At 55.0% G+C, this 18017-nt stretch overlaps 1 protein-coding gene across 4 annotated transcripts; it reads left to right on the top strand.

The window, feature by feature from the left end:
- Nucleotides 1-5787: 5787 nt before the first annotated feature.
- Nucleotides 5788-16426, top strand: IFFO1 (intermediate filament family orphan 1). 4 transcript variants are annotated; one of them, XM_062005869.1, is made up of 9 exons: nt 5788-6572; nt 11876-11936; nt 12026-12121; nt 12368-12508; nt 13465-13625; nt 14111-14231; nt 14929-15021; nt 15210-15340; nt 15658-16426. In XM_062005869.1, exons 1-9 carry the CDS (start codon nt 5848-5850, stop codon nt 15758-15760), a joined length of 1632 nt encoding a protein of 543 aa, XP_061861853.1. In that variant the 5' UTR covers nt 5788-5847; the 3' UTR covers nt 15761-16426. The 4 variants fall into 4 exon arrangements, with proteins under 4 accessions (XP_061861853.1, XP_061861844.1, XP_061861836.1 ...); XM_062005860.1 differs by having other exon boundaries at nt 14926-15021; XM_062005852.1 differs by having other exon boundaries at nt 13441-13625.
- The last annotated feature ends 1591 nt before the right edge of the window (nt 16427-18017 follow it).

Genomic DNA, 18017 nt, shown 5'->3' with positions numbered 1-18017 from the left:
CTTGGTTTGTTTTCCTCAGCAAGCTTTAGGTTCACGCAAGAACTTTCTGTGCTGTGCCAGCATTTCGTGTTAAGGAGAGCTGAATGCAATGACTGTAGGATGGAGGAAATGCTTTCTGTCCTGGTCTGCTACATTACCAAGTTCAGCAAGCAGCAAGGCTGAGTATGAAGTGCAGAAACTGCCTGAAACTTGTGCACAAACACTATAGATGCAGACTGATCAGCAGAAGCCCAAGAAAAATGTCACTGGAAAGCACAACACTTGCAAAATATTAATGGCAAAAAAATAAAAAGGCCTAATCCTGTTTGTACTCCCTGGCCCATCCAACCCGGAGCACATCTGTGGATCATGCATCAACACATGCGGATTGCTGGCAGTTGGGCTTCAGATCATGATCTGCCTGCAATCTGTGTCTCTCAGACCCCATATCCTGCTTAGGGGATAGTCCAGCATGCAGCCTGCTAGATCACAAATGCACATGCATACAGAGGAAAGGGCTAGGATTAGTTTAGTACAAGGCCAAGACAGATGGTGGTAGGGCTCAAACAGCCAAGCATGCTGACCAGCAGCCAACCTCTGTATGCCTGGCCCCTTCTATTTATTAATCTCATTTACTCTCCATTTCCCATGCTCACTTCTCCCTTATCTGGCTTGCTGCCTCCTTTTTCCCTAAACATCCCATAGTAAGTTTTGGTCCCATAATATTCTTTAAAACATTGCATGATAAACTTCACATAGCCCCACGGCTCCTCTCAAACGTTCCCTAACAAATTTGCTCTTTTTGATAATTTTGCTTTCTCACCAGTTAAAAAGTTTCTGGCTGAAGCTCTTTTAGGCTGCGCTTCAGTGGTTCCCATAATGGTTCTCAACCTCTCAGGAGTCCTAGACTTTGTGACAGCCCATGTTATCCTCTGCTCTATAGGGCTTATATATCTGTGTGTTTATTATAACTCTGGTTTTGGGGGGCTTGACTTTGTCTTTTTGTGTTGAGTAGCCATTAACCAAATACCTTTATAGTGGAAAATTACTTTTTCCCCTGTGTCTCCCAGTAAATTGGGGCAGGGAGGAGCCTCTGAATGCGACCATCTGACTCCAAGCCTGTGTGGTGAAGTCTCTGGATTGCCAGACATACAGCACCCAAGGAGAGTTTTCCAAGGTCTTTCAGGAAAATTTGAACACTAGGTGCTATTAGGAAAGGAACTATTAGATAGCAAAATGGAGAAAATTACTGCCTCCCTGTATAAACTTACCTCCATGTACATGCACTTCAATACCATGGTTCTAGTGCTCTCCGTCTGAATAAGGACAAATGTTCAGGGAGGTGAAGGATCTGGAGCACAAGTCTCGTGAGGAGCAGCTGAGGGAGCTGGGGATGTTTAGCCTGGAGAAGAGGAGGCTGAGGGGAGACACAATCCCTCTCTACAGCTACCTTACAAGAGAGCTGTAGTGAGGTGGGGGTCAGTCTCTTCACTCTAGTAACAAGTGATAGGACAAGAGGAAATGGGCTCAAATTGCTCCATGGGAGGTTTAGATTGGACATTAGGAAGAACTTTTAAATGAGAGGGTTGTTAAATGCTGGTGCAGGCTGCCCAGGGAGGTGGTGGAGTCACTATCTCTGGAGATATTTAAAAGCTGTGTAGATGAGGTTCAGAGCAATATGGTTTAGTGATGGGCTTGGCAGTGTGAAGTTAATGGTTGGGCTCAATGATCTTAAAGGTATTTTCCAATAGAAACAATTCTACGGTTCTAAGACAAATACATCTGAGGTCATGGAATGGCTTCTGTGAGAAGAACAGCTACAGCTTGGAAAAGAGAGCACAGGGAAAGAAGTGATGTGACAGATACGATTGTTAGTGGTATGGAGAAGATGAATGGGGAACAACTGCTTGCTTTTTTCCAATGAACCCAAAACCCTAAGATCCAACAAATATACCAAAGGTGTAGGCTGCCATGAAACTCCTTTCTGCAGGACGTAGTGGATGCTAGAAGCTTAGGCAGGTTGAAAACCCATCTGTATGCACAAAAGAAACATGTTTTTCATAAGGTCTGGTAGATACAAGTGGCTCAGAAGACCCACGAGCTGTGAGCTGCTGGTGGCTGGGAGTGTTGTGAGAAGTGATTGCTGCTCACTTGCCCTGGGCACAAAATCCTCTGTCCTCATCCTCTGCTGGAAACTGATTCCTGGGCTTAGATGGGCCATCAGTCTGACCCAGTTTAGTGGCTCTTGCAGCTGTCTTCTTAATCTGGGAATCTTTTGTTACCTGAAAGCTGAGATTTTTTTCAAGTGTAACTACTGGATCATCTTTCAGTACCTTCCTTTAGTGTATTTGAATATCTGAAGGCTGCTGCTGATAACGTGGCTTGTGAGAGCTGAGGCAAAGCAAGGGTTCAAAGCAGACCTGAATAGTAAAAATGGCATCATTTTCTACTTGAGAGAAGTAAACACGACATCATTTTTAGTTGATAGACGTCAGTGTGATGTGTCCTGATACCTGTTCCACTGTGCTGTACACAACTGTTACTGTGGTGGCATTTAATGACTCGGGGTGGGGGGAAGTAATGGGTAGGCAGTTCTGTAACAGTTACCATGTATTGTGAAGTTATTTAGGCTAAAGAAGGCCAGAAGCATGCAAAACAACTGTGGTGCATGGAAGAGGAAAGGTTCTGTGTTAATGACTGCCAGCACAGTGGAATAAACGTAATGTACATTGTAAGATCTTGAATTCAGTGGAGATTCTTCAAAGCTTTCTCCCCAAGCAGAGAGGAATGAGCCTACCAGAGGAGCCTTATCAGGGTGTCATTTGAAAGGGCCAGCTGGCAGCTCCTGCCTGGCAGGCTCTGGAGTGGTGCCAGCTCACCTCTGCAGACCAGGATAGAGAGGCAGAGCTCTGCGACACGGCACCCTCGGCCTGGCGGAGGGAGGAAACGGGAGACTTCTGGGGACAACGTGACGGAAAGTGAAGAGACGGTAGCAACGTGGGTCAGTCACTAATTCCAGTGATGTCATATGCTGTAATGTCTGTTCTGCACTGGGTAAGCGGCCCAAGGTTGCATTGTGTCATGTCAGGCTGTATCCAGAGGAAGGGACTGAAATCCTACACTGCACATTTCAGGGACTCGGGTATAAAATTTAGATCCCTGAGCACACTCTCTCTTGCATGTAACCCCCTAGATACACACGTTTTTGTGGAAGCTGAACCTGCAAATAACCAAACTCGCGTCAGTTAGGTTTTGCTCCCTCAAGTTATCCATTCCTGCTGAGGAGGATGTGGAGAACCCCAAAGAGCAAGTGTCACCTGCCCCATGTAGTCAATGCTGAGGAGAGTAAGGTCAGTTAGGTCCCTGGCTCTCGGCTGTAGTATCTAGAACTGCCTTCACATAGAAACTTTTCAGTTGGAAAAGACTATTGAGTCCAGCCACTAACCTCACACTGCCAGGCCTATCACTAAACTAAACCGTGTTCCCCAGCACCTCATTTATGTGTCTTTCGCAACTCGAGGCAGGAGCTGTTGGAGGGTCTGGAGAAATACCAGGGGTTTTGGTGAACAAAGAAAGGAAGAGGAGCTGCGTCTGGAAGATTGTCAGGGGTTTTGGTGAAGCAAGATGGGAAGATGAGGAAGAGGAGCTGCTGTGCTGAGGTGAGGCTGTGGTCCCCTGAGCAGCAGAATTGTCTCTAGGCTCTGGATTTGCTAAGGAGTAACTATAAGAAACTGGGTCTTTGCCTCAGCCATCTTCTGTGTCAGGAGGAATCCTTTATCCCTGCAAGTACCTCAAGCAAGTGAGCTAGGTAAAAAACGGAGGTTGTACACTGCCCTGTCCTCTCCAAGAGACAGCAGGAGCATTGGTGGAAATGAGGCACCGCGGGTCTGTAGCCCAGCCTGCTGCTGTAAGCAGCACTGTCCTGGCACTAGGTCATGTCACTGTGGTTTTGAGTAGCTGAGCCCTGAGAACCACCAAGGATGGAGATTCCAACACCTGCTCTGGTGCTGTGCTGGCCTCCCGGTAAAAAAGCTGCTCCTGATGGATGGCGATGCCTTCTTCTACCAGCATTTCATTAATCAGCTCCACTTGCCAGGTTTCTGCAGCAGGACAGAGGCAGGACCAACAGAGCTTAGGAAAGCACTTGCTCCATGATCTTTGGCATTGCTCTTGCCTGTGCAGCTCCCCATGGGCTGCATGCAGCCGCAGATCACCCCACTGCCTGACACTCTTTTGCCTGGGTACTACAGGAGGGGATTGCAAACAGGCTGGCAGGTATGGGGAGTAAAATCAGAAGGAGAAGGAAAGTTCACTTCCCACCCAAGGTGCGTATGGGAGGGACCGAAACCGAGTTACAACTTCCAGTAGTCATGAGTGTGCCAGGAAGGATGCAGACAGGTTACCAGTGAGAGAGGACATGTGTTAAATGCCAACAGGGACTGGTGTGGGGAGACCAGAACTGCAGGAGACAGGCAGGTCACAGGACAAAACTGATGCTGGACACAGCAAGGCAGAGGAGGGGAACAAATTTGATTTGTTCTTCTCCCAGGCAAGGAAGGCAGAAGAGCAATGGAGCAATGGAGGAGTTCTGTAGGCCTGGAGAAGCAACAGGGAAAATGCAATAGGCAGACCCATCCTCAGGGTGTCTGGGAAGTTTCTGGTAGTGTGGATGGAGCTGTACCTCAGACCCCAAGGGAAGAACCGCAGCACACCACTTCACTGGAGCCCACTTGCCTCCTGCCACAGAGTTCAAGGCAGTGCAGCGCTGGGCTCCTCCTGAAATTCAAACCCATTGCTCACTCATCCTTTGTTGGCAGCTCATTCGAGATCTTGGGTCCTGCAGAAAGGGGCCACGAGCACACAGATGCGTAACACAGGTGTCCACATCCACAAATGTTTACGTAGCCATGGATCTGTGTGCAGCCTCCTCCCCCTGGGTAAGGGGGAGAGGGACTGTGTCTGCCAGGGCTTTTTGGAACGTCGACCTGGGGTTGAGATCATGGTTGGGGGGACTGTAGGAAAAGACCTAGAGAAGGCTAAAATAGGAGACTGGAACCGAGGCCGCTTTGTGAATAACGAAAAAGAAAGCCGGTGGTAAGCCAAGGATGGTACTTGAGATGTTGTCTGCCTGCAAGCAGCCTCCCCTGCCCTCTGGCTCGCCATTGTCTAGCGGCAGCTCTCTCTGTAGGCGAGCTGCTGATGGAGCAGGGGCAGGGCTGCCTTCGGAGCGCGGCTCGACTGAGGATAACGAGGGTGCAGAGAGAAAGTGACGCCGTTTTTATAGGGGAGACGGCATCGGGGAAAAACTTCAAAGCTGTGCAAAAAAAGCCCCAAAAAACCAAACAAAGGATTATATTTTTTTAAAAAAAAAGGGAAAGCACAAGCACTCTGGGTTAACGACGGGATCGGTGCCCGGCGGGACGTCAGCTTGAGGGGCCCCTCTCCGTCCCGCCCCGCCTGCGGCCGGAGTGTCCCTGGCCCCGACCGCCCGAACCCCCTCTCCCTCTGCGCGGGCGCATCGCGGACCCCGCCGGAGCGGAGCGCGGGGGAGCCGAACGCCGCCCCCCTCTCCCCGACCCGGGGGGCTGGGCCAGGCCGGGCCGGCGAGGAAAGGGAGGTTTCTGGCTTGCTCCCTCCTCTCGTTGCTCCGCCCGGGGCCGGCCGGCGGGGCGCGGGGCCGAGCGGGGGAGCCGGGGAGCGTCGCTCCGGCCCCGCCGCATCCCCGCCGCAGCGGAAGCCGCACCCCCGCGGCCGGGGCCGGGGCGCAGCACCCCCCCCGCCCCCCCCGCCTTCCCGGGCGCATCCCGCCCCCGACGGGGCCCTGATTGGCGCCGGGCTCCCCCCGCGCCCCGTCCCGCTGCCGCCGCCATGAACCCGCTCTTCGGCCCCAACCTCTTCCTCCTGCCGCAGGAGCAGCAGGGGCTGCCGGGCCCCGAGCTGCCGCCGCCGGCCCCGCGTCCCGCCGAGCCCCTGGGCGCGGGGCCCGAGCTGGCCGCCCCGCCGCCCGCCGCTCCCTTCCCCGCGCCGCCCGCCGCCATGGCCCTCCGCAACGACTTGGGCTCCAACATCAGCGTCCTGAAGACGCTCAACCTGCGGTTCCGCTGCTTCCTGGCCAAGGTCCATGAGCTGGAGCGGCGCAACCGGCAGCTGGAGAAGCAGCTGCAGCAGGCACTGGAGGAGGGCGGCGGCGCGGGAGGGGGCCGGGGCCGCGGGCCCCCGCGCCGCGACCAGGCGGTGCAGACCGGCTTCGTGGGCCCCATCCGATCCCTGGGGCTGGGGTTGGGGCTGGGGCTGGGGCCGGGGCTGGGGCCGGCCCGGGCGCTGGGATCCCCCGGCTGCCGCCCCGGCGCCCCCGGCCAGGCGCCTCCCTCCTTCCCCACCGCCTCCCGCTTCATGCCCGGCACCATCTGGTCCTTCTCGCAAGCCCGGCGGCTGGGCCTGGGGCCGGAGACTACCCTGGTGCAGGGGCCGGGGGTCTCCTGGGTCCACCCCGACGGGGTGGGCGTGCAGATCGACACCATCACCCCGGAGATCCGGGCCCTCTACAACGTGCTGGCCAAGGTGAAGAGGGAGCGCGACGAGTACAAGCGCAGGTGAGAAGGGGCGTCGGGACCGAGGGGCCCCCGAGGGACCACAGCCGTCACCGGGGAGGCAGCGGGGCTCTGCCCAGCGGTGCTGGGGCCACAGAAGCGTGCGTGGAGAGGGGGAGAGGCGGCCCTGGCCTGACAGTAGGGCGATAACTTGGACCCCTGAACGCGTTCATCCGCTCCTGGGTCTCCTCACCTGCCTCCTGGTCTTTGAACGCTCTCGGGATGCTTGCAGCGCCCTTTTCCATCTTATCAAGCCAGCTGGAGAGGGCAGAATGGGTTTTCCAAGCGGGGAAGAAATAATATGACTCCAGGAGCTGGCGTTTTGAAGGGGAGGGGTTCTGGAAACGCTTGGGAAGGAGCAGCAGCTGGAAATAGATGAGGAAGGTGAACATGCAGCAGTGATCGGGTTTGGGTTGGAAAAGGCTGCTCGAAGTGCTTCTGTAAGAAGATGCTGAGAAGCCCCTGGGCAGGATGGCTGGCTCCCCAGGCCCTGGCTGGCTCCTCGGGCCCTTGTTTCTCCCCAGTGGAGTGGCTTTCTTGCCCAGCTGGCACCTCAGTGGCACCAAGCTCTGCAGCAGCACCCCATTCAAGGGGTTCTTCCTCCCAACCCAAAATAGCTGCGACTTGGCATGTGCCTCAGAGAAGAGGAAAACAGAATGCAAAGCTAATCTCTTGGCCACCTCTTCTGTCCCTTGCGGGGTGGCTGCTGCTGCTCTCACATTGTGCCACAGAACTTTTGTTGCAAGCCAGTTTCCGAGGCTGCCCCCAGATCCGCATGTAGGATGAGATCAGGCAGCAGGCTAGCATTGCTGGGTCAGGGCACAGGGCCAGGCAAGACCACCACTGGCCACCGACGCTATCCGAGTGACCGTTTTTCAGAAGAAAATTCACTTTATGATGCTTTACAAGCAAATTGAAAGTGTCTGATGACGTACCCGAGGGAGCGAAACCATGTAGTCTACCCGTGGGAGCTGTGGTACTGAGCTGTGCTTCACAGCTCCTGTGGGTCCTGATGCCATGATCAAGGCTGGGGATCCAAGATGACACCTTACGTTTTTGGCTTTATAAGGCTCTGGCTGAGCAGAGTTGCCTGTCAGATGCTCTGAAACCACTGAGCGAGGCACGTGGAAAGGAAGAGCTGGCATCTCTTCTTTCCCACCAATTGCTGCTTGTACCTAAGGTGTTGTATGGTGAAGCCAGGGGTCAGGCTCCTTCTCCGGGAGCAGGAACCTCTCTTGGCCTTGCGTTTTCAGAGCAGGGGGCTGGAGCTGCTGTTTTGGCCCGGTGGGCTTGAGCCCGCCCTATTCAAAGTGGAGCAGCCAGACAGGACTGAGTTGAGTTTGTCAGTGCTGCTGAAACTTTGAGAGAAGGGAGAGCTTTTGAGAGCCGTCCTTGCTCTGGCAAGTGGACTTTGGGAAGAGCTGTAGAGAGGAGGTGACAGAGGGAGTGGGAACGCTGGGGGCAGGCAGCAGGGCACCACGAGCTGCTTGCAGGCCAATGTTATTGGTGAGATCTATTTTTGGACTGTGTTACCAGGAGCTGGGGGAAAGCACACCCCACCCCCAGACCCTTGCCGGCACTGGGAACTTTCTGGCAGGTGCAGCCAGGTCCCAAACAGGGAAATGGGATGGGATCCCGTTTCCACACCCTTACTCAAGCTGAGGGCTGACCCCAACATCTCCTAGAATGCAGAGACCTCCCTGCCATGGCAGCCTCTGATCTGCCATGGCAACAATGTGGTTGGTGTCATCTCTTTGCCACCTGCCTGGGGGCAGAGGGAAGAGACCATGGTAACACAAGATTTCCCAGTTCTCTGACCCATGGCTTTGGGTGCTTGAGCTTGTCCTTTCTTCAGGGCAGTGTTGCCACTGTGCACCCGTAGCAGTGCAGCAGGAGAAGCTTCGCTCTAAGCATGCAGGGCCTGAAATTCAAATCTGGGATCTGAGAGAGGTGTGAGGCCAATAGGGAGGGAGGAGAAGAGTTGCAGCAGCAGGAGAGGGACTCACAGGAGCCACACCTGAGAGGAGCAGACTGAGGCTAGGTGGTCTGGAGGGAGGGGCAAAGAATTCCTGCCAGTATCATACAGAGCCATCACATGCTGGGGATCTGAGAGTCTCATCGGATTTGTGTTGCCTGTTGGATCTATAGTCCCAAGTAGTTTTTATCTTGGATGCTGGAGATATGGGGTGAGTAGTGGCTGTGGCACAATGTGTAGTCACAGAATAATTTGGGTTGGAAAGGACTTTTAAGGATCCATGAAGTTTCACTAGATCGGGTTTCTCCAAGCCCTGACCTTGAATGCTCCCAGCAATGGTGCACCCCAACTTCTTTGGGCAATTTGATTTGGTATCTCACCACTGTCATCACAGAAAGATCCTTCCTCATGTCTCATCTAAGTTTACCCTCTTTCAATTAAAAACGATTGCCCCTTGTCCTGTTATTAGAGGCTGTGGTAAAAAGTCTCCCTCTATCTTTCTTATAAGCCCCCCTTTGTACACTGAAAAGCTGCAAGAAGGTCTGGCCCTGGTCCCATCAGGCAGCCGTGGGGTTGTGTGGGCAGCCCTGGTCCCATCAGGCAGCCATAGGGTTGTGTGGGCAGCCCTGGTGCCGCCTGGCAGCTGTGGGGTTGTGTGAGCAGCCTTGGTGCTGCCTGGCAGCCATGGGGTTGTGTGGGCAGCCCTGGTCCCATCAGGCAGCCAGGGGATTGTGTGAGCAGCCCTGGTCCCGTCTAGTAGCGATGGGGTTGTGTGGGTAGCCCTGGTGCCGCCTGGCAGCCGTGGGGTTGTGTGGGCAGCCCTGGTGCCAGCCGGCAGCGTCTGGCAGCTGCACTGGGCTGCGGGTGCAGTGCTGCAGGCAGGAGTGGTGCATTGCAGGAGGGAAGAAGGATCCAAACAGGAGGCGAGCAGGAGAGGGGTTGGTCACGGGTGGATGTGCAGATTTGGTGCTTGTGGGGCGGGTTGCTGTGGCCTCCTGTCTTTAAATCAGCGTTTATCTGATCTGCACTCACCTTCTATAGCATCGGGGTGGAAGAAATGAGTTCTTCCTAGGATCTGCAGCTGTGCTTTACTTCCCCAGTAAGTCACGGCTATATAGAGACCCGGAGGGAGGCGGGGACCAAAAAAGGGAGGAAGTGCCACGCTGAAGATGCTGAAAATGTTTTCTTCTGTTGGAAGGCGTTTTTTCTCCCCGGGGAGGGAGACTGTGTTTGAGCAGTTCCCATATAAGGGCAGTTCTACTTTTTGACATTTTTCTTCCCTCTCTTGTTGTGCCCCCTCTTCCCCCTAAGAGAAGGGAAACCCCTTTAACTACGCTTCTGTAGCTGCCTTGTGGAGGCAACACCAACACGAGGACTGCATGCTTTGTCCTTGTTTGAGTACAAGAGCAGCATTTCCACCCTGAGGAGCTGAGAAATTCACAAGCCAGGACTTTCACACGTCATCATATTGTCCTGATATCATCAGATAACATGTGTGAGGGCTTTTCATATGCTTTCTGGCCTCCTAGACTTTAGAATTTGTTTTTCAAACTCAGTGTGAGTGAGCAAGAAGAGATATTTTTCACATCCTCATGCCTGGCTTGATGCTTGCAAGCATTTACTAGAAACCAGAGGTTGCAGCAGCAGGCAAGGCCCAGCTCTGATTGCTTTCCCAGAGAATCATAGAATAGTAGGGGTTGGAAGGGACCTTTAGAGATCATCTAGTCCCCTGTCCCCTGGCTAAAGCAGATCCACCTAGATCAGGTCACACAGGAACGCGTCCAGGCAGGTCTTGAAGACCTCCAAGGAAGGAGACTCCACACCCTCCCTGGGCAGCCTGTGCCAGGGCTCCCTCACCTGAACTGTGAAATAGTTTTTCCTTATGTTTAAGTGGAACTTTTTGTGTTCCAGCTTCATCCCATTACCCCTTGTCCTGTTGCTAGATACAATAGAAAAAAAGGGATGTCCCAACCTCCTGACACCCACCACTTATATACTCATAAATATTAATGAGATCCCACCTCAGTCTCCTCCAGACTAAACAGCCCCAGTTCCCGCAGCCTTTCCTTGTATGAAAGATGCTCCAGTCCCCTGATCATCTTGGTGGCCTTGTGCTGGACTCTCTCCAGAAGTTCCCTGTCCCTCTTGAGCTGAGGAGCCCAGAACTGGACACAGGACTCCAGATGAGGCCTCACCAGGGCAGAGTAGAGGGGGAGCAGGACCTTCCTCTACCTGCTGGCCACACTCTTCTTGATGCATCCCAGGATACCATTGGCCTTCTTGGCCACGAGGACACATTGCTGGCTCAGGGTTAGAAACCACACTTTCTCAGAGGAATATGGCTCCCCCCAGGGTAGCCGGGAGCCAGGTCAGAATGCAGCAGTCCTGCCCTATGCTGCACCGCAGCGCGTGCCAACCCATCTGCTCTGTGGGATAGTCGCTTAGCAAAGAACAATGCAGCCCACTGGCCTCCCAAGAGACTGTGGACTGGGACAACACTGCAGTGTGGCCCAGGATGATCTCATGTAGTGAAATATAATAATTGCTAGGCGACGTGTCTTTGTATAGCAAGGCTGGGCACCTGGCAGCTCAGCCTCTCACTGAGCTGCGGGTTCTAGCACAGTGCCCACTGGCCAACCTGGCATAAAGTGGAACAATCCATCCTGCTTCCTTGTGGGATGAAACAGTGGTCTTTAATCCAACCTGTTATGCATAAGGGCAGCCGAGGAGACTCGTGGCCTGGCACTGGGCAGCCCTCTGCGTTGGTACAGGCAGAAGAGCAACCCTTTTTGTTGATGCACAGCGTGGCCACCTGTGCTGTAACATGGTTTGGTATTGGGTTGGGTTTCGTGCTTCTGCATTGCAGCAGTGCAGGAGTGAGGGCAGCTCTGCCATATCTACAATTGAGTGTTGGAGCTGAACTTAATGTGACCCGAGGCCGAGGGACTGGGGGGTGGATGGCGGGGCCAGTGGGCTGTGTGGGGCTGTGGGCCTGCAGTCAGAGGGCCTACACTGACTGCAGACCCGAGCAGTCAGTGTCCCCAGATTCTCCTGCCATGGAGCAGGCAGTGCTGGCCAGCCCTTACTGGGAACAGCCTCAAAGAGCATGGTGGGGCATGGTTTGTGGCGTGGGGGGTGGGGGTTGACAGGCGTTTGGCAGCTGCCTTCATCTGGAAACATGCATTCCTGGGCATGTTCTCCTTCCCGCCCCAGTACCGTCATCACCCCCTCTCGGATAGCTTTGGGGTGAGCAGCTGCTACTGCCTCCTCTCTCTTTGGCAGCTGGTGAGGCAGGGCCGGTGGGATCTGACCAGTGCATTTGCCTCCCTAGATGGGAAGAGGAGTACACAGTGCGTGTCCAGCTTCAGGACCGGGTGACTGAACTGCAGGAGGTGAGCACCACCACCATATCCCCCCTTCCCCTGCTCTCCAGCTGCCCCACACTGACGCTGATCTGCCCATCTCTCTCTGCCTGGGGCAGGAAGCCCAGGAGGCTGAAGCCTGTCAGGAGGAGCTGGCCATGAAGGTGGAACAGCTGAAGGCAGAGCTTGTTGTCTTCAAAGGACTGATGAGCAATGTGAGTCCCTAACCCCTCTCTGACCCGGCAGCAGTGTCCTACCCGAGCAGCGAGGCCGCGTAGAAATACCAGCTCAGATGCACATCCAGCACAGAAGTGGTCTGGCAGGGCTGGTCCAGAGTGCAGTGAGCAAAGTGGGGATGTGGATGCAGTCCTGCGGCACAGGGGGCACATGGGGATGCTGATTGCCGTTTGCCTTGCCTAATCTTCCTCCTTCGTCCCCCTCCTGCGGTGCTGTGGGTTCAGAACATCACGGAGCTGGACACCAAGATCCAGGAGAAGGCCATGAAAGTGGACATGGACATCTGCCGACGCATCGACATCACTGCCAAGCTGTGCGACGTGGCACAGCAGCGGAACTGCGAGGACATGATCAAGATGTTCCAGGTGAGAAGTGCCTGCTGCTGCCCCAGGCTCAGCCGCCGGCTCTGGGGAGGAGAGTGTCCAAAGGAGGCAGAAGAGACGCCACCAGGCCCCTGCTAGGGGAGACCTAGCTTGGTCACCCTCACCCCTGCTCCTTGCAGTCCCTTGCTCTCTGTCTCTCTCGGGAGGACCAAGTGAAAGGGCACAGAGAGGAGGTGGAAAGCTCCAGATGTTGCTTTGGGCATCGAGAGTCCCCTCAGCCTCTCGCTGATGTGTGTCTTGAGCCCGGGGAACCCCGCAGTGGTAGGGCAGCAGCTGCAGGAGGGAGACACGTTGCTTGAGTGTCTGTCTCTAACTCCCATCTCTCTCCTTCCCCTTCCCCTCTCCGTCATCTTCTCTCTGTCTCTCTTCTCTATCTCTGTCTTTGTCTCTTTTCTCTTTCTGGATGTCGCTGCCTTTCTGTCTTGCTCTCTTTGTCCCTACAGAAGCAACTGGTTAGTTCCATTCAGTTGGGAAAGTGTACAAACTTTAAAATTTTAGTAAATGAGGCCGCACTGTAAATATTGACATATTTCACCTTTTTCAGACTGTCCGTTTTTTCCCTGTCTCTGTTGCTGTGTTTCCCTGTCTCTGGACTGGGGTGGTGGGCGATTTCAGTTTTTCTGCAGTAAAGCCACTTTGTTTTTTTTCTCATCAGATTCATAGAGTCCATCTTTAGTTGCTTAGTTTTAATTTTAGAAAATGCTAAAACCATGTTTTTTATCCATTGCACCATCTTTAACCTGATCATAATGAGCCCATCTCTCTCTCTCTCTTTCTCTCTCTCGCTTTTCTTCCTTCCTTCTGTTCTTTCTTTCTCTCTTTCCCTGCCTTTCTGTCCCTCCACTTATCCCTTCCCCCTCCCATCTCCTCCCAACTGCCTGCTCCCGACTTCGGACCCGGCCTCGTTTCTGTAGTCTCTGCACTTGTCTCCCGTTAAGGTCCCAGCCTCGGTGGGGCGGAAGCGGGAGCGCAAGCAGGTCAGCGATGAAGACACCTCGCTGTCGGAGAGCGATGCCTCCCGAAAACCTGAAGAGGAAGAGGAGGATGAGACCACGGCCATGAGTATCAATGAGGAAATGCAGAGGATGCTGAACCAGCTGTGAGTGCGGCTGCCCCGCACCTCTGCCACTGGCATCAAGCTCCCAGAAGGGGATGGAATGGGGAGGGTAGGGCAGAGCTGTGGCTCTGCTTCCCAGGAGAGGGGAACGTATGAGCTCCTGCTGCGGGACACTGACCCCCTGACACTGTGGAACACCGACCCAGGGAAACCTGACCCCACTTGTGCTGTGGATGAGAGCAGGTCCAGCTCTCCTCCTCTTGTGCCTCCTTTCCCACCTTTTGGGAGTTGCGGCCTGCACTTGCTGGGGCTCCTCAGCGTGAAGCCAGCCCTTTCCCCATCAACTGTGGCATGTGGGCACACTTGAGCTCTCCCTGGCTAGACCTCCAAGAGCTGCAGCCGTGCTGCAAGCAGGGGCAAGGCTTTTGGCACTGCTGTGGCCTACTGCCTCCCCTCCTCTGTCCTGCCCTGCTCTACCTGCTGGGGTTTTCCTGCTGGGTGCTGACATGCTGTTCTCTTTCGCCCAGGAGGGAGTATGACTTTGAGGATGACTGTGACAGCCTCACCTGGGAGGAGACAGAAGAAACACTGCTCCTCTGGGAGGACTTCTCTGGATACGCCATTGCAGCTGCAGAGGCACAGGGGGAGGTAATGGTGGTGTCGGGTTCCCTTGGGGATGCAGCCCTGGATTGTGACACTTGGTCCTGCCTCAGCCTGGGAAGGTGCTCCCTCAAAGACCAGACTTCAAGCCCTCCATCGCTTTCAAGCCTGTACAGATCCTTGCCCTCTACACTTCATCTTCTTTATGTTAATACATTATCACATCCTTATGAGGGTCTCCTTGTTAGACAGATTGGAGACCTGTAACCTGAGGGATGTGCGAGGGCGTGTCCCACATGCATGGAAAGGGCCACAGCCCTCCCAGAAGAGAAGACCTCTTCTGTCCAGCCTGGTCTCTGGTGATCTCTTGCTCAGGTTCTCCAGCCCACCTGCTTGCTGAGCAGCAGCACTGCCCAAAGGCCTCGATGTCTGGCCAAAGGCCTCACCATCCTGCATCTTCAGCCCTTGTCAGTGTCGTGGGGATGTGTCATGCTTGGGGACAGTCTGTGGTATCCAAAGCTGTGCATTGCTGGGCTTGTTCTGGGCTGAGGTGCTTACTGCCCAGTGTACTCACTACCCACAGTTGGCAGGACTGACTCATGCCTTATTTATACTACACTGCATACATCCCTTCCTCTTCTCCCAGTGCTGACAGTTATTTCTCTGATTCTTCTCTTTCTTGCCTTTGGTTCCTCCTGCTGGATGCCTCCCTGCCTCTAAACATGCCATCTGATCTCCCCAGCAGCAAGACGACAGCCTGGAGAAGGTGATCAAGGACACGGAGTCTCTGTTCAAGAGCCGTGAGAAGGAGTACCAGGAAACCATCGACCAAATAGAGGTGGGAGGAAGAGGAGGAGGAAGTGGGGAGGACACGGGACAGAGGGAGTGAAATGGGGAAGTAGGTCCCCCAGGGAGGGAGACACCATGCTGGAGCAGGTGATGGGGGGCAGGAGCTTTAGGTCTGGCTTTGTCCCTCACCCTGCGCCCTTGCCCCAGACTCATCTCTACCCCATTTCCCTTGAGCAGCTGGAGCTGGCTACAGCCAAGAATGACATGAATCGACACCTGCACGAGTACATGGAAATGTGCAGCATGAAGCGAGGCCTGGACGTGCAGATGGAGACTTGCAGGAGGCTCATCACTCAGTCTGGGGACAGGTAAGCTCCAGTGGGTGGGCTGGGATACCTGAGCTCTGCTCAAGGACTGGAGCCAGTGTGGGAGTGAGTGGAAGCTAAAGCGTGGGGTGGTACTTCTGCCCTGGTATGGTGTGGAGAGAAGGCAGTTGGACTCCTGGTGACCAGCTTCCACACAAGTTGCAGTGCCTCCTTTGCAGAAGCTGAGCTGTGCACAGCAGTCAGTCTTTTCAGGTGAAGCCTTGATGGAGAGAGGAGCTGCCCCCTGCCCACACTGAACTGGGTCCTTTCCCTCTCCCCAGGCAGTGCCGTGACCACTGTGCTTTTATTCTTCTCTGCAGAAAATCCCCTGCCTTCACCCCAGCCTCCAACAGCGAGTCAGCCCCGAATGAGGAGAGCGAGGAGTCCGACCGCGACCCTCCCAGCGATGCTTCCATCAGATAATGAGGGGAGGCCTCACTCCCACGGACCCCCTTCCTGGCACGGGGGTGCCTGAGCTGTGCCTGGGAGAGACTGTCAGGAATGTGGAGCCACTGGTAAACGCCTGTTGCCCAGGCTTACTCCCGTTTTGGGGTGCTTGGCAGATCCCACACCTGCCCCGGATATCTTGCAAGTGGGAATAGCTAGATAGACCTGAGGGCCCTGGCCTGGGCCGCTCAGCCTCCGGCCCCTTCTCTATTCCCTTCCCCTGCTTTGGTTAAACCGCGGCTTGGGCGGGGAGGCTCCAAACCTGCCATGGCAGCGTTCTCCAGGACCTGTCTCTAGGCCCACCTCCTCCCACCTCCGTCCTGGTACGCTTGACCTGCCCCCTGCCCTTCCTGTGCCACGTGGAGCCGAACAAGAGCTGTACCTCCCTGAAAACTGGACCTGACACTGGTGCCGACTGGACCGAGCCCCTGGCTCTCTGTCCTTGCTGCTGGCCTGTCGCCTGGCTGGTCACTGTGCGGTGCTGTGCTGCACCGAGCACCCTTAGCCCCCCGGCCTTCCCCTGGGGAGATGGGGACCGAGTCCCGCTCACTGTGCACTTTGCTTTGCTGCACATCAGCGGTGTGCTCACATCTGTGTTACGGGGGCAACGGGTCATTAAATGGGACAGTTTCCTTTTCTACAGCTTCGCCACGTGTGGGCTCTCCCTGTGCTGCTGTGGGTGCCGCACGGCTCAAGGTGGAGGGTGTCCTCCACTTCACCTCCAAGTCTGCATCAATGGGGGCTTCCCCTGGGATAAACTCATCTCTTGGGCATGACAGATGGGACTGGCAGTGATCTGGGAGCCCCTTGCTCTCAATGGGCCATCTGTAGCACCAGTGCTGCATGGGCTGCCTTGTTCTTAACCTGGAGCATCATCGATGCTGAGGCTGAGGGGTTGGGAGCAAAGCTAAACGTGGCTTGCAAACTTGCTAAACTTGTGGACTTTCCCAGCGCCTGGTCTCCTCTGCTGCTCCAGGGCATCCCAGAGCATCTTCTCAGCATCTGGACTCAGTTCTGTGTCCAACCTCAGCGTAACTGCGGTGGGGGTTCCACATCCCACGTTCTCTCACAGCCTTTGCAGGTGCTTAGTTGATAATGGGAGGCTGGGACCTGGTAGGGTGGTGGGAGGGGGAGTGCAGCCTGCTGAGAGTCAGCAGTGTTTTGCAGGCCTGCCCACCAAGCTCTGGACCCAGGCTGCACAGACAAGGCAGGTGAAGCTCCAAGAGAAAAATGGTCCTGGAGGGAAGAGAAAATAGATGGCAGTAGAGTTTTTGGATGATCTCTTAAGATTAGGTAAGATAGATAAAAGGGGGAGGGGTGAGAGCTGGAGCAGTTTTTCCCCATGGGTTTAGCTTGGGTAGCTAATGCGGCCTTGCGCTGGAGCTGCGAGCGCCGGCCCTTCCGCGCAGCGCAGGTGCGGAGGGTCGGCTTTTGGGCAGGGTGAGGCCCTCAGCCTACGCCTGCAAGACCAGTTAAGGCATGCGTTGGCACTTTAGCACTGGTTGAGCTGGGCGGTTAGAGCCGGCGGGGAGGCAAGGCCCTGCACATGGCAGACGTGAGCAGCTGGGGAAGCCTCCAGGCCAGGGTGCAGCTGAGACACTGTCACTGCCGCCGGGGAAGGTCGGTTCTCCAGACAATGGTGTGCTGCAGGTGGGCTCCAGCATATGAGTGCTGCCTTTGCCTCTTGTGAGGAGCCAGGAGAGTGTTTCAGGGCAACAGCAGAGGTGTGCTTCCCACGTCCTGGCTCTCCGAGCAGGTGGCAGTTGTGTGCCTCAGTGCCTGCCGTGAGATGGGGCCTTTGCTGTGAGCCCCACAACCTCCACACTGCCGTGCCCTATTGCTTCTATTTCTTTCCCTCTGGGCTTTTTCTTTTGAGTGGTGATGCCTCACGCAGCAGATTTGGGCTCACTCTCTATCCTGCCTGGAGGCTCTTCTGGTTCCTGCAAATCCCTTTTCCCATACATGTCTTTGCAGCGTTTTCTGCTCTTTCTCTGCCGTGGAAACCTCTGTGAGCGGCTGGCTAAGTCTAGCTTCCCCTGTGCCTAATTCATGACATATATACTTTGGCCTCTTGGTACTGCTTAAGAAACCCACAGGACCATAGAGCACATACCCTGAGAGATTTCAGGCATGAAGCACAGAAAGATGGACATCTCTGCCTCGAGCAGTCCTTGCCCAGAGGAGCAGCTGGTGCTGGCGGATGCCTGTGGTGTAGCAGGACACGTGGGGAGCC

This window comes from Colius striatus, chromosome 1, assembly GCF_028858725.1.
Source record: "Colius striatus isolate bColStr4 chromosome 1, bColStr4.1.hap1, whole genome shotgun sequence".
Lineage (NCBI taxonomy): Eukaryota > Metazoa > Chordata > Aves > Coliiformes > Coliidae > Colius > Colius striatus.
The sequence above is the reverse complement of the archived record's forward strand: the minus strand, read 5'-3'. Positions and strand labels throughout refer to the sequence as shown.